The sequence below is a fragment of the Biomphalaria glabrata genome, chromosome 3 (assembly GCF_947242115.1).
Source record: "Biomphalaria glabrata chromosome 3, xgBioGlab47.1, whole genome shotgun sequence".
Classification (NCBI taxonomy): Eukaryota; Metazoa; Mollusca; class Gastropoda; family Planorbidae; genus Biomphalaria; species Biomphalaria glabrata.
Genome location: NC_074713.1, coordinates 39,139,266 through 39,156,547, shown reverse-complemented (window position 1 = coordinate 39,156,547; position 17,282 = coordinate 39,139,266). Strand labels below are relative to the sequence as shown.

Below are 17,282 nucleotides of genomic sequence, written 5' to 3'. Positions count from 1 at the left end.
AAACGTCATTATTTTTCTCGCCTCATGGGAGGCAAATATTGAGAGTAAAATAGATTTCACAAATAACAATATTTTGTTACATTCCATCAGAAATAGCAGAAAGACCGAGGGAGAGGGGTATTCTGGGTGAGCATGTACTGGAATGGGTTATTTGGACTCTAATTTAGAAATTTTGAGTTGCTTGATATTTTAGCCTGATTTGCTTAGAATTTCTGTGATATAGTTTCATAAAATCCTCAGAAAATACATTTCAATAATAACTTTTAAGGGTTTTATTAATGCAATATTTTTTAGGAGTAGTATTTTTAATGTAGTGAAATAGCGTGAAATTTATCATAACATCTTGTTCTGTAATGTTTGTGAGTCTTTGGATTGGCTGAATAGATTCTGATTCTGGCAGTGGAGAGCCAGTGGAGAGCCAGTGGAGAGATTATACTGAGGACTGAACGGATGTGGAAGGGTAGGTGGAGTACGCAGTTGAAGTGAAGAGTTGAAGTGAGGAGTTAAAGTGAAGAACTAAAGTGAGAAGTTGAGGTAAAGAGCTGAAGTGAGGAGTTGAAGTGAAGAGTTAGAGTTAAAGTCAGGAGCTGAAGTGAGGATTGAAATGAGGAGTTGACATGAGAGACTGAGAGACAGGAGGACATGTCTTGAAAAATGATTTCTATTTTGTGGAAATTCTTCCAGATATTATTTTTTTCTTTTTCCATTTGAGTGGCTAGAGTTTGCTTAATCCAAAAACAATGTTCAATGGAAAAAGGAAATAATACCTCTTTTTAGAATATTATATTGCCTAAAACACATAAGACAAAACCGTAAGTTTCATGTTTTCACTTGTCTTGTAATATATATATATATATACATAAGTTACATTTGAAAACTGTTTTATTTTGCCTCTAAAGTAAAGTTCATTTTTGTTTTATAACAAGTTGGTTTAAGTTGCATTCTAGTTCAGTATTAATAAAGATACTACGCCTCTACCAGACTAGCTGGCTGGAGTTACAACCTCTCGATCGTAGGATCACATTTATCACATCTGACATGTCCAGGTCTCATGATAAATAATACAATCTTCTAATATTTACATATTGTACAATCTTCTTTCATCAAATTTGATTAGCGAATGTCGAAAATCGAGAAAAAAAAAATTAAATATAAGAAAAAATTAATGAAAATAATCTAAAAGAAAACTGTTCCCTAGAAGACTATACTTATATTTTTTAATACTGTAATTCACACACAGGGTAAAGTTGGTATTGTGATCTTGATTGGTTAAAAACTTGTTCCAAGATGTTAATATGTATTCAAGTAGTGCTGTGTTTTAAATAGATGTATGACTGATTGAAAGATCTCAAGATTGGAGAGTTATTTCAATAACAGAGACTAGTGGCCATGGACTTGTCAACGGAAAAGAAAATAGCGCTAAAACGCTGTGGTTTTAAAATAGATATTTGGAAATGTGGATATGAAAATAGATATTTGGAAATGTGGATGTGAAAATAGATATTTGGAAACGTGGATGTGAAAATAGATATTTGGAAATGTGGATGTGAAAATAGATATTGTGAAGTGTGAGTGGTAGTGTTGGTAGTAATGGCATATGAGTGTGTGTGTGTGTGTGTTTGAACTGTAAGGAGCTGGGTCATAATGTCTCCTAAGCTGCCATCAGATGTCCGAGGTCTCAGCGGCTGGACACTCGGGAACACAAAAGTGGCCAGGGAGAAAGCAAACATCGGACGCTGGGATTTGCAGCGATGATTCACGCTAATTGGTTGCAACAAAAGGCCAGGCCTCCATTTTTTTCCCTTTAATGTAAAGAGCTACACAAGATCACGTGACCATCCAAACTGAAAGTCTTTAGTGTCTGTCGGAATGTGACCAGATTGCTTATCTCTCTCTATATACAGTCATCTCAACTGACCAGTACCAATAAATGATGACACTAAGTTCAGTGACCAATACGATAACAAAATTGACCCGAGATGTCGTGGAGTCAATCTGAAGTTTCGACCTAGCTCTAGTGGAATAAAACCAATGCGCTATCAACTTTTCCTCTAAAAATAGTAAAAAAAAGTTTTATTGCGAGCAGCCTTTCAGTCGAAATCAAATAGGATGTCCCTAGCTGAAAGAGGTTAAAATGATCTTATAGGTTTGAAAATAATGTAGAACTATATCGGTACAATATCGAACATTTAATGTGTGCGACTCTAGCTCTGTCTCCTAGAGTCACCATGACTGCTCAACACTTGCTCCCCCTCATCTAGCCATGCCGCCCATTGGGCAAAGAACAACAAAAGCCCTACATGAGAAACGTTTCTCTACTTTGATCTAAACAGTGGATAAATAAAAAAAAACTTAGCAAAACATCTATTGATTTCAGTTCTATTGAGCATTCTAGGCTTTCACTCTAGACCACTCTACAAGACATCTAGAAAGTGTCGTAGCCCCTTCACACAGAATCACACACACACACACATTAAGTGTTTCTATCAAAGGGCTGTGTCACACAAACTCCTCAAAACAAGGAGCTTAATGAAAGGAGAGAGGGGGGGGGGGTCTCCCAGAAAACGCGTCCACCGAAACGGATTGGGTTTTGGTGTGAGGGCGAATATTCCCCCCCCCCTTTTTTTATTTAACCTCTCCCCCCCCCCAACAAAAATAAAATGGGAAGGCAGGGGTGTTCTTGGTGTGAGTCTCATCAAAATGGTGATTCATAACTTTTTAAGACACAAGACTCGTAAATGGATTCATTGAGATACCCCACGACGGTGGAAAAAGGGGGTGGGTGCATGGGGGATTGAAAGGGTGCTGTTGCCGGTTTGAATCACATGAAACACCCCAAGGATTGGTATGAGTTGTTTTAGGGTTGAAAAGGGGGGGGGGGATTTTTTTTTCTTCTGCATTTCTGAAAGACAAAGAGCAACAGATGGAAATCTTGTGGAGTCCAAGAATTGGATGAAGAACTCATTGAGGACAACATTGACCAATTCGTTGAAGTATCGATGGTATTATCGGTGGTATTATCGGTGGTATTATCGGTGGTATTATCGGTGGTATTATCGGTGGTATTATCGGTGGTATTATCGGTGGCATTATCGGTGGTATTATCGGTGGTATTATCGGTGGTATTATCGGTGGTATTATCGATGGTATTATCGGTGGTATTATCGATGGTATTATCGGTGGTATTATCGGTGGTATTATCGGTGGCATTATCGGTGGTATTATCGGTGGTATTATCGGTGGTATTATCGGTGGTATTATCGGTGGTATTATCGGTGGTATTATCGGTGGTATTATCGATGGTATTATCGGTGGTATTATCGATGGTATTATCGGTGGTATTATCGGTGGTATTATCGGTGGCATTATCGGTGGCATTATCGGTGGTATTATCGGTGGTATTATCGGTGGTATTATCGGTGGTATTATCGGTGGTATTATCGATGGTATTATCGGTGGTATTATCGGTGGTATTATCGGTGGTATTATCGGTGGCATTATCGGTGGTATTATCGGTGGTATTATCGGTGGTATTATCGGTGGTATTACTTCATTGTTTTAAACAAAGCAACAAGTAGAACGAGGGAGGGTAAGATCGAAACAGAAAAGGGAGCGCGAGTTACGAAGCGCCCTGCTCCATCCTAGCAACAAGAATCCAAATGTCAGCTTCATAAACAAAGGTTGTCAACTAGTTTTACGACATTCAGAATGAGAGAGGGAGGGGATAGGAGCTGTGTCGCTAATGCCATCAACAAGTGTCAGCACACACACACGCACGCACAAACTTAAGTACGCTGCTCATTAGCATTTTGTTCCTCCCCTCTGTTTAAGCCCTCTGGGTGGGGAGGATATTGTAGCTGGAATCGGGCAGGCAGGAGGGCGCTGAAGTTCCGATGTTTTAAATTGTCTTGGGCTCCCCTGGATGTCAAACGATACCCTTCCCCGTCAACGCCACGAGTGGGTGCCATGCTAGTCAAACAAAGCGGTACTTCACACTTAATTGGACGCGATACCCCAGGAGCGGAGACACGAGTTTTGACAAGCAAATTTCAATTAGTTTTCCCATTTCTCTGCGTCCGATGGCATGGTGTTAAAAACCACGCGAATTCGATCTGACCAAGGCGAATGTTAGTGATACACTTGAAAAGTACGCTGTAGTGGCGCCATGACTCCAGAAGATAGCAAGCAATGGCACGAATCCACCCTAAGAGAAGAAAACAAATTCACGTTTTTAATGTATTCCCACATTGGGTGTTCATTTTGTGCCTTTTGTTATTGTGGGGACGATGGTCTCGTGGTTTTTCTTTCTACAAAGATTTAATTGCTTCAAGAACGTAAACCGGTTATTAACAAAGTGTAAACCAAGAGCAGCTTACTCTCATTCAAGTTTAGTGTGAAAATCCCCAAATGTAACGAAGTTAATTCTGTGAAGTGACACCAAAAAATAATCATTTAAAAAATCATTTTTAGAAAATATTTAAAAATAACAAGTGATGGCGGATGTATAGTTTCATGAACACCAACGAACCGGAAATATTACCTTCAACGAATAAATTGTTTTCTTGTGTGTAGAAGCTTTCGTAACAATACCTTTGTATATTTTTGTTATGACAGTGTTGTTAGCCCTGTGCCCAACCCTTGGCGAGCTGCCCCATTCAGCTCTCTGGATAGCTGCCTTTATTGTTGGGTAAGGTGCCCAAGCCTTTTGTGGATCCCCCCACTTCCTGCAAGGCAGCAGGTTTGATTTTGGTCCACCTCGGATATTTTATTTCCCCGGTACCCATCATATCTGGGGGGCATTCCCCTATCCGCCACCTGGGGAGACGCTTGATGGGAGATCAAAAACTCCATAACAGCTTGGGGTTAGGGCGTGGAGACGAATGGCCCAGTAGAGATCTGAATATAGGGATGTGTTGAAGCAGGCCAGAGCCCTCCATGGGCTGTAGTGCCACTTGGACGGATGGATGGATGCTCAATCTTATCATGACACAAAATATGACTTTTAAATCCTCTCCGTGGAGGCAGCGGAAATAGGATTAAGAGTAAGAGATATCAAAGTTGAGCAAGAGAATTGAAGTCGTATCTTTGAAATTGTTGCAACTATCAAACGAAATAAAAAAATTGAAACATAAAAATGTAGTGCGTATAACAAAGTCTGTACCATTAGTCAGAAAACGATCAAATGTCTGCATGACGCACACGCACACACACACACACACACAATAAGGCAACAATTCAGACATCCATAAAAATTCTCCAGATTAGAAATGACACCGGCTCCTAGCGGAACAAGACATAAAATCCTGGTCATTTTATTGTAATTCAGGGTCGTTTTTATTGTGTGGGGGGTCAGCAGTTCCTCGGGCATAGAGCCGATTAATTAGACCAATAAACAGCATCTTCATAGAGCCAAGTAATAACGAGGAAATAGAAAAAAAAAATCAAACATTAAAACCATGACCTTAGCTTGGCATTCTCATAGTGTGAGGGTCATTAATGGGTGAGGGGGCGGTGTGGCGTGGTGGGTGTGGGTGTAGAGTGAGTGTGTGTATGTGTTCGCGTTAGCGGCTTGTAGTTGTGCAATGAAAAGTTTTCAATAGCATCTGTTTTATTATGTCCGTTTAACTTAATCCCATCCGTCCGTCCGTCCGTCCATCCATCCATCCATCCATCCATCCATCTATCTATCTATCTATCTATCTATCTATCTATCTATCTATCTATCTATCTATCTATCTATCTATCTATCTATCTATCTATCAGGATGGCTGCCTGGTCGTGCGGTTTGCACGCTGGACTGTCGTTCAGATTTATCGATGGTCCCGGGTTCAAACCCCGCCCGCTCCCATCCCCCGTCGTCCTGCGGGAGGTTTGGACTAGGAAGTAATTATCTTCAACTCTGAAGGAACATCCGAAACATGTAAAACATTTTACAAACAAACATTTTACTATCTATCTATCTACCCAGCAAATTAAGATTAACCATCCAGCTAATTAGTCAACCAAACACCCAGTCAATGTAGTCAAGCACCGAGCTAATGTAGACAACTGCCCAGTCCATTCAGCCAACCAACCAGCCAAAGACGACAACTGCCCGGCCAATATAAACAATATTATAGCTACATGGGGATATGACTAATTAACGTTAAGGGGAAACAACGAAGTAATATTTTGTATCTTGATTAAGTCTGACTTGGCCTCAACGTGGTTCATACTAAAAAATGTATACTTGAAAAGTTTTGGCAACATAGTCACAGAAGTCTTGAATAGACCCAATGTAAGTGTAGACAGTAGCATGCATGTCTTGAGGAACATATAAAACAAAACAAAATGGAAAACGTGTCTCCAGTATGGTAATGTATTATCAGTTCCTGAGGGAACATGTTCCTATTGAAAACCGTAAGATGGAATTAGAGGGACAAAGAAGTAGAGACGAAATAAGGGAGGGAGGGTGGAGCAGGGGAGAGGACCAGGTTATCTATAAGTTAAGTGATCACGGAATCCAAATTAGAACTGAATACCAATGATAAGCCGACCAGGTCAGAGGGCCACGCGCACAATGCAAATAGAGCTAAGTTCCACAGAACTATTGTGCGGAAGCCAGAAAGTCGTGCAGACGGTAGAGTAGGTATTGGAAATTCCCGATAATTACACATGCATGAATATCTGGTCAACAAGTGTTTGCATAGAACACGAAAGTCTTAATTCCTGTCTAATGATGCTCACAGATCCGTGTATGGAGAGAGAGAGAGAGAGAGAGAGAGAGAGAGAGAGAGAGAAAGTATCCCAATAATGGAAGATATTCAGATTTCAGTTCATCACAGTAATCTGCTCTTTCTTTACACTTTCACTTTTCAGATCACGTGGTACATTTTCTAAGCAAGAAAATACATAAAGAAGAGAAAGCGGTAAGAAGAAACGCGAGGACAGCAAAAAAAAAAAACCCACATGGAAATGAAAAAGAGGAGATTGCGAACAATTAATAGACCAACTAAACAACGTCAAGAACTCTATACAGTAGAACGTCGTTTATCCGCACGTCATTTATCCGGAACGTCAAATATCCGAACAGCCTTTGTTTTTCCTGTTGTTTTTTGTTTTACTTCAGCGATCAATTCTCTCACTAATGGGAGGCTACTACGTCAAGGCTTTGTTCTCCTTTATATTTTACTTGAATTTTATTTAAAAAACATTTTTACCCCCCCCCCCCCTTTCTTTCCGAGAAAAAACCTGGTGAAGCGAATATATAGATCTAGTACACTTTATAATATTATAAATAAAATAATATATAAAATTATAATAATTCCAATGAAAAGTAATAAGACCTAGACTTAAAAGTCGATGCGCAAAATGTTCCTGAACATTTATTCATTAAACTCTTCATTCAGATAAACCATATGTTCGGAAATTCCCGAAAGCGATAGTCCTTACAAAACTTATGTTGAACATAGACCTAGATCTAGATCTCTAGCCAAATTTAAATTTATTTCAATTTTTTTTTTTTTACTTTTCTCAATTGTTACATTTATAGAAAAATCGTTAGAGCCGTTTTTGATATCAGCGTGCAGCTTCCGCCCTCCATGAAGTTATGACTTGAATAGAGGTATTGTAAATAAAATGGTTCTTCAGCGCCGAAAATTGCTAAAAAAAAATGGTTAACTATGATTCAAAGCTTATCTAAACCAAATACAGCAAAGACTCATTTCTAAAAATCCACCATTCTACCTCAGGTGAAAGGAGATTTTAGATTTGTTCTTCAGTTGCTCCAAGTTTAAAACGTGCCAATATGGCGACTGAAACAATTGGTTAATGATTGTTTTAGAACTAGAAATGTATAAATTAAGTGACGCTTGAGAGTTTTGATTTTTTTTTCTTGTTTTAGACAGGTCCGCACTCTTTTCATACATGCCAATTAACAACTGAATCATTTTGAAGGCGAAAACTTGGCGACACAACCTCACACATTCCCCACACGCCAGTCACGAAATATCGTGAGCACTGCTAGTGACGTAAGCATGTCCCAGAATTCTATGCTTTCCGTCACAGGGTCACGTGCTTGTAAGAAAGGAAAAAAAAACTCATTTCGGAGGATTTGTAAGGCAATCAGCGCTGAGCTTTGGCAAGCTACAGACGTCAAAATGTACTGATTGTCTTGACCACCTTAAGCCCACCCCCCACCCCCCCGTCCTCCTTTTTTAAAGCAAAGCACTCCACGCGATGTGGCTTTAAAGAAGAAAAAACCAAAATACATGGGCTCTGAGATCTATTGAAAACCAAAATACATGGGCTCTGAGATCTATTGAAAAACAAAATACATGGGCTCTGAGATCTATTGAAAACAAAATATCAAAAAGAACAAACGAACAAATAACCTACTCACCTTGCCCATGCCAGGATTCTGTAGCCTGCCAACGGTCCTGAGCAAGCATGGTGGGGCAGGTGGTGGGGTCAGCCTGATGACGTCAGAGAAGTTGGTCGGAAAGGAGAGAAGGACCTCCTGGTCCTGAGACTGGTGACGTTTTTTCTTTTTGCCCAGCTTCTGAGCTGCCCTGAGAAAGAGATGACCAGGTCAATACACAATTTATCAATAGGTAATAATTTAGTAAGACAGTTTATCAATAGGTAATACTTTAGTAAGACAGTTTATCAATAGGTAATAATTTAGAAAGAACTAATGTTACCTGGAGAGATAAGAAAATGACTTTAAAAGAAACAAGTGGAAAAAAAAATAGTTAAGTGTTATTAAAGTAAATTTGCTTATTTGACTATCATTGGGCCAGCCACATAGGTTAACTGTCTGGGACACAGGTTAACTGTCTGACAACGCTGGGACACAGGTTAACTGTCTGACAACGCTGGGACACAGGTTAACTGTCTGACAACGCTGGGACACAGGTTAACTGTCTGACAACGCTGGGACACAGGTTAACTTTCTGACAACGCTGGGACACAGGTTAACTGTCTGACAACGCTGGGACACAGGTTAACTGTCTGACAACGCTGGGACACAGGTTAACTGTCTGACAACGCTGGGACACAGGTTAACTGTCTGACAACGCTGGGACACAGGTTAACTGTCTGACAACGCTGTCAGCGAAGACATAGAAGACCTGAACACTGACCTGGAAAGTCGCAACCTGTGGGCAAAGGAGACAGGTCTGTACCACGTGACAACGAGCTATTGGTCTCCCCTGCCCACAGGTTGTGACGTCGCAGGTCTGTCTTGAGGCCTACTCCAACAAATGGGCTCGCTGGGACACAGGTTAACTCCATGACAAAGCCCTCAGGCTTGGCCTAAACGCTAAGATGGCGCATTAAACAGAGCAGCCAAGTGTCCCCTCATTTTGTGAGCGAGAAAAAAGAAATCCTTGCTCACTCCTAGAGTAATGATAACTATTTTCTGCGTTAATCTCAGGCCTTAGGTTTATGCTTTAAACTCTACAGAGATACGTTGTAATCTTCATAGAATACGTGAATTCGTAAACACATAAAGGAACTTCAATGGGATGCTTATCATTTCTGTTGGCAATCTCTCTCTCTAGCTCGTCACTGAAGAAAGCCACTCCCTTCAACGATCCTCTTAACTGCTTACATGTACATGCAATCTAAAGACACCGCTCGTTAATTCCTTCATTAAAACTACAAACGCTTTGACTGGTAACTTTTCAAAACCATTTCGTTCAAAACCAAACAACGGAGCATGGGGGAGGGTGGGGGTAGCTATGTAAAGAAGAGGTAAATAAGCACACTCTTACACTCACACACACACACAAATGTACATAGTACACACACACACACACACACATACACTGAGACATACAAATGCGCATCGCAGCTAAAGCAGCAAGACAAGATGGAGTCGCTGCTTGGAACAGTTAATTAGCTCAAACAGAGCACCAAGACCTTGATGATTCTTGTCTCGTATTGAAGACGAGGCGAGAGATAATTTTTTGTTTGAATACCGCGAGACTTCCAAGCTAGGAGGAAATTGAACTTTGCAGAGTCTAAATTTCTATTTTTTTGGGAGGGAGAGTTAGTGTTCAGAAGAGTTCGAGGATTAATGGGAGTTAATTGAAGACACGTTGGCGGGAATTTTTCAGATATGAAGCAACTTATATGTGTGTGTGTGTGTCGTCTGTAAATGTTGTGCCTGTTGTGTGGAATCATGTGGCTTTCATGCCGTATGGTCCAAGAATGTGTTTCAGATTTGTTTTCTTTGGTATTAAGAACATTAATTAATATAAGTATTTTTTTTTTACGTAAAGTAATTTATAAAAAGTTTGTTGGTGCATAAGTTTACAAGTGTATGTGTATGTTTAGAAGTGTATGTGTATATGTCTAGAAGTGTATGTGTATATGTCTAGAAGTGTATGTGTATATGTCTAGAAGTGTATGTGTATATGTCTAGAAGTGTATGTGTATATGTCTAGAAGTGTATGTGTATATGTCTAGAAGTGTATGTGTATATGTCTAGAAGTGTATGTGTATGAGTGCACGGAATGAATCTGTCCCATGATCGTCGTATATCCAGAATATTTCATTACGTTCTATCTCGTGCACCAAAAACTTCCTGTCAAGTCATGTCAAGTCATGTCAAATCATGTCCAGTCAAGTCATGTCATATAAGTCTAGGTTTTCAAAACAGTATTGGGTATGAAACTAGCAGACATAGACCCAGTTTATTCTTTATCCTTGAGAAGCTTCTATCCTGGTTCTCTATGGCCTATATTTGCATACAGAAGGGCAAGTCGGAAAGAATCAGTAAAATAAGCAAAATAAAAAAAACCAACTCTTTCTCAATGTTGATTTTTTATCCTCTCGCCAGCAAATGTCAGTTTATGTCATGGGAAGATCAAAGTTAGGTTACTGGACATGACAGCCGACAATATCTGACCACAGCTTCGCATTTACTTGAGCCCTAGAAGCATGACGTCGAAGCCCAATCTTAAGCCACAGATGACATATCAAGTGTCGTGTGACACTGGGTCGTATCTTTGGACATAGATGATGACATTTAAGGTGTACGTTATCAAAAGCCTGACATCAGGCTCCACGACATGCCACAACGTTATTCCGGTATCAAAACACCACCACCACCACCAACAACAACAACAACAACATCAAAAGCAAGACTTTTTGAAAGAACACGTTAAACAAACAAAAATGTAAAAACAAAGTTTCGATTGACTTTAAATTAAATGAACAGCATGTAACTAAGGTTGCAGTTTTGCTTTGTAAACACAAAAATAAACATTTCTGAAAAAAAAAGTCTCACTAAACACCTGCTGCATAAGTCTCACTAAACACAAAGTTCCCAAACTACCATCAATGTCTTCTCAGCAACACACATTCCCCCCTCCCCCCTAACCCCCTGTCCCCCCAAACAGCGAACCAGCTTGTAGAGCACTCAAAGTTTTGAAACGATATAAAATGTAAACAATGAAGCAACCAATTCGTCAGTCAGTCAGTCAGTCAGTCAGTCCCTTCCATTTGATATGAATCGAACTTGTCTCAAATTATCAACGTCTGAGCGACAGACTTTAGATGCAATCAATAACGCCCAACACTGAAAGCTGTAAGAGGAGGGGATAGTCCGTGAGGCAGGGAGAGGTTTCCTCACATGGTCAAATAATACAAAATTGTGGGCGAAAATGTAATTAAAAATAAAATAAATTTTAATTATGAGTGTAGTAAAAAAAAAAAAGATATTTAAGCTGTTTGTGTGTGTATGTGTGTGTGTGTGAGAGAGAGAGAGAGAGAGAGAGAGAGAGAGAGAGAGAGAGAGAGAGCGAAATAGAAGAGAGGAGAAAAAGAGAAATCTGTCTGTCTCTCTCACAGACACACACGCTAGGGAGAGAGAGAGAGAGTTAGCTAGAAAAGAAAGAAAAAATAATACTAAAAGATAAAAGGAATACATTAAAGTAATAGAGGAAAAAAAAGATTAAATAGAACGAGTAAAGCAGAGGAAATACTTAGAGAGAGAGAGAGAGAGAGAGAGAGAGAGAGAGAGAGAGAGAGAGAGAGAGAGAGACGCCATTAAATCCGATGCAATAATAATTACAAATGTGTTTTTCTTCACTTAATAACAAACGAACAGAAAAACAGCTAAAGTTGCAGCTAAATCAGAAAACAGCTAAAGTGGCATTTAAATCAGAAAAAAACAAAACAGCTAAAGTGGCAGCTACATTCAGATTTGCGAGACGACAAAAACCTCTCCATCCAGCGAGACCACAATAGAGTGCTAGAATAACACGGCAACACACAATTCGTCCACTCTTATTGTCTTCTCTTGAAATTACTGTTGCCAACATTTTATCAAAACAACAGAAAAAACTTAAAATAAAAAAAACAGTTCTTTGGTTGCCTTCAGGTTTGTTTACGTTACAATAAAGTGGTCCATTATTGAGACCTTTCAAAGCTACATGATGATAGATTGATGACCATCATTACGATGGCCTACCTTTTATATCTAATTAAAACAGAATGTATCATAATCAAGGATAGTTTAAGTTTGAATTAATACTAGGCCTCAGAAAAAAAAGCTATATATATATATCCATGGCTAACTTATTGATTCATCATATATTCTCCCATTGGGTTTGGACGAAAAATTACGAAATTTTTTAGGCTTTTATTTGACATGTACTTTGAACAACTGACAGACGTCATCAATCTCTCTCTCTCTCTCTCTCTCTCACAGACACACACGCTAGGCTAACGAAGCCATACGAATTTGTAATTAAAAATATCACATTACAAAACAATATTCGAGTCTTAAAAACTCAGACTATCCAAAGAAGATTAGTTTTAAAAAATCAAGAAAAAAGTCATCATTCAAAATATAGTTATTTTTATTTATTTATTTATTTATTTTTTGGTTTAAATATCAATCACAAGAAGCTTATTAATTACAAATATATCACAGACACCCACTTGCAGTCACACACTACACTCACACACACTGGCAATCACAAACTACACTCACACACACACACGTACAGTCACACACTACACACACACACACACTTATAACTAAGAACACGAGAATTTATTTTTTTCTGTATTTGTTTCCCTTTGTTTAAATTGTAAACGTGACAAATCGTAAAAAAATGTTGTAAAACAAAAACGTCAAAAGGGGGGTAGGGGTAACCAAGGTCTTGTGTGGCCAGTACAAAACTTACCGCATCGACACAGCCACCTCCCCACACACACGGTATTCAGTTGGAACTGGGGCGTACAGATTCCAGCTAAGATTCTGGTTTCCACTGGGACTTGAACCTGCCACCAATGGATCTTCCTTTTGCCCGCCCCCCTCCTCGCCATCCATCCCGTCTACTACGCCCCCAAGTAATGTGCGTGTCATATATGGCTCTCTTGTGGAATTGGTTCCTGCTCGACCCATGACCTCCCCCCCCCCCCTGACATGATGCTTTATTAAGAGATTATTGATTATCAGATAAGGTCAATACGACCTAATGAGAAGCCTCTTTAATAACCGCCAAATAAAAAAAAAAAATTGTGCAGAAATAGATATTTAAAAAAGTGTTCTGTATGGAACAATTTGTATGTGAGTGTAATGAGGTTTTCATTCGTCATTTACTTTTCCTTGTGAACCATTTGTCCATCCCAGTCCATTGGAAATAGATTCATACCATGAGCGCAAACCAGAGTTTGTTTTTTTTAAACTCCATATCATATTTTAAGAGGCAATACATAATGTAAAGCAATGATGTCCAGCCCTTTTCGGCCTTGGGGCCGTATCAATTTTCTGACACATGTCACGGGCCGCATGATCGAAAAAAAATCAAACGATGGAGACACTGATCACGTGACTTCGTTAAGCATTGTGGACGGAAGCTTAGAGGGCCTGGTTTGTACCGCATCACCGGCCGGATTCGGCCCGCGGGCCACAGTTTGTGCGTCACTGCCGTAGAGAATAATTACAAAGTGAGATTATACTGGGAGTACCGTTTTATGTAGAGGTAGTTGAATAAACACTGGAGTTACTCTCAAATGATATACACTCCATATAGTGAATCTCAAACAAGATTTATGCACTATATAGTCGTGTCGAGATTGATGAAAACATTGAATAAAGATTTAAGATTTGTGAAGACATTCCTACAGTGAGTAAAGAAGCGAAGAACGGACTCCACTATAAATTGAATTCAGGTTGCTATATAAATTATATAGTGAACTCAGATGGTTGTATATATCTATATAGGAATACAGACTTGGTTGTGACTAAAGATTGCTGTACAAAGCGTATATATAACTGGCAATGCTGTACTGTGTACACACCTCTGGCCAAGAGTTTACAACTGCTCACAACGCATGATCCCTTACTCTTTGCCTTGGCCACCAGCCGCTCATCAAGTAGATGGAGATGTTTCTAACATTCATGATGTCTAGACAGAGAAGATCAAAGCTAGGCGAGCTCACTCTGAGGGCTTGCACACACTCTCTGATAGTGCTACTCATGCACTTCACATGAGAATATGCTCACAACGGTGAAGATAGACTCATAAAATAACCTTTCAGTTTTTTTTCAGGAAAAAAAAGTCTTTTTTTTTTTAAAGTTTGAATGTAGCGATGTTTGATTCACAAAGAACTATAATCAAACATTTATATATAAAACAAGGTTACAAAAGACAGTTTGTGTGGAAACACAAACTCAAAATCGGCCCCCGAAGTGGTCCACCCAGGCAGGCTTCAATAATTTCAGAAAGAACATCCGAATGAAATTATATCAAAGACAAATGAGAGATAAGAATGGAGAAAGAAGGTTAACATATCTTGTGTAGTGCCCCAACGGTCCACCACATAAAGGATAGGTGAAAGTGAATGTAAAGTTAGATGTGAACCTGGCCTAACTAGTTCCCCTTTCAGACCTTGTGGTCTATAGGGCAGATGATGTAAAGTTCATCTGTTTTTGTGGCCTACGGTTAACGAGGGTGTCATGTAGCCAGCACAACGACCAACCGCCTTTACTTTTCCCCAACTAATGTCAGGTACCCATTAGAGCTGAGTGGACTCAGAGGCGCCCAAAGATTCCAAAAGTTAAAAATCCCAGTCTTCACCAGGATTCGAACCCGGGACCACAGGTTCGGAAGCCAAGCGCCTTACCGCTCAGCCACCGCGCCTCACCTGGCCTAACTGATGTCTTATAATTGATCTAATTTTTTCAAAAGGTTCAATCTCTTATTCAAATCCTCAAAAAAAAAAAAAAATTTAAAAAAAAATTCATAATGCATACTAATTAGCTTTTTCTCTTTAAAAAAATACTTGCATAACTGATTTTAAAAATTAGATTTTTCGCTTTCAGGAAAAAAAAAAGTAGCCGTTGCATCAGAACTTTGAATGGTCTAAAATATTGTGATGTCCAATTTTCAATATCTTTTCTAGTTTACGAGATCTATACGGGACGGACGGACAGACGGTCAGACATTTCACAAAAAAACTAATAGCGTCTTTTTCCCTTTCGGGGACCGCTAAAAATTTACGATTTATATCATTTGGAACTGTTCTGTGTGCCATTTCAAGAGTCGTGAACCACAAATTGCAAACCCCTGCTATATAAGCCATTCAATATCCAGGATCCACAAATTGCAAACCCCTGCTATATAAGCTATTCAATATCCAAGATCCACACATTGCAAACCTCTGCTATATAAGCTATTCAATATCCAAGATCCACAAATTGCAAACCTCTGCTATATAAGCTATTCAATATCCAAGATCCACAAATTGCAAACCTCTGCTATATAAGCTATTCAATATCCAGGATCCACAAATTGCAAACCTCTGCTATATAAGCTATTCAATATCCAAGATCCACAAATTGCAAACCTCTGCTATATAAGCTATTCAATATCCAGGATCCACAAATTGCAAACCCCTGCTATATAAGCTATTCAATATCCAAGATCCACAAATTGCAAACCTCTGCTATATAAGCTATTCAATATCCAAGATCCACAAATTGCAAACCTCTGCTATATAAGCTATTCAATATCCAGGATCCACAAATTGCAAACCTCTGCTATATAAGCTATTCAATATCCAAGATCCACTAATTGCAAACCTCTGCTATATAAGCTATTCAATATCCAGGATCCACAAATTGCAAACCTCTGCTATATAAGCTATTCAATATCCAGGATCCACAAATTGCAAACCTCTGCTATATAAGCTATTCAATATCCAAGATCCACAAATTGCAAACCTCTGTTATATAAGCTATTCAATATCCAGGATCCACACATTGCAAACCTCTGCTATATAAGCTATTCAATATCCAGGATCCACACATTGCAAACCTCTGCTATATAAGCTATTCAATATCCAGGATCCACACATTGCAAACCTCTGTTATATAAGCTATTCAATATCCAGGATCCACAAATTGCAAACCTCTGCTATATAAGCCTATGACTATTTAACTACACACTACATTGTCAAGTGCATAATATTAAGCTAAGTGTCTCTATAGAAACAGAATCCATTGACCTCTGCATTACCTGTTATTCTCGAGCACTCTGACAGTTACTTGCACTAATTACTTGATTGGACAGACATACAAGCAAACAAGAGAATAAGACAATATTGATGGTGTTTGTGTGCTGCCCTTGTGTTTCAACACATGATTGTAGTAACAGTCGAAATGTCTCGTCCAAACCAAATGCGAGCATTGGTGACGAGCCAGTGAGTGAGCCACAAATTAAGCTTCTTTTCTCTGTAATGTCCTCATCGAAAGAATGATATGTTGAATCTCCAAGAACTTCATATTAAATAGTGTTTTGAATAAGGTTTATATGTATGTGCATGGAACATGATTAATTAAATTTTTAATATGCTTTAATATATTCCTTTTATCTTTTAGTATTACTTTTTCTTTCTTTTCCAACTAGCTATAATACCCAGTGCAAATGAAGATACGTTTATTTTAAATTACATTTAATTACAAAATTATTATAACTTTATACTATAATACACAAAAGGACAAGACTGTCTATTTCTTTATGTCTCAGCACTCTCTAAGTAGTATACATTTGTACAACATTTATAATTATATATATATATATATTATATATATATATATATATATATATATATATATATATATATATATATATATATATATATAATATATATATGTGTGTGTGTGTGTGTAAAAAAAAATTGCTTATAAATTTTAAAAGAAAACTTTCTCTTTAAGAGGAAGATAAAAATATCAGTTGCAACAATTTTTAGAATGATACGGGGGCAATGATGAGATGGAT

At 38.6% G+C, this 17,282-nt stretch overlaps 1 protein-coding gene across 2 annotated transcripts in view; it reads right to left on the bottom strand.

Moving 5' to 3' along the window:
• The window catches only part of LOC106057963 (kinesin-like protein KIF26A), a 307,846-nt gene that overhangs the window by 104,619 nt on the left and 185,945 nt on the right, over positions 1-17,282 (bottom strand). For both annotated transcript variants that reach the window (XM_013215332.2, XM_013215331.2), the window contains exon 8: positions 8,381-8,549. In XM_013215332.2, the coding sequence (XP_013070786.2) occupies positions 8,381-8,549 (169 nt within the window). The remainder of the gene's footprint in view (positions 1-8,380; positions 8,550-17,282) is intronic.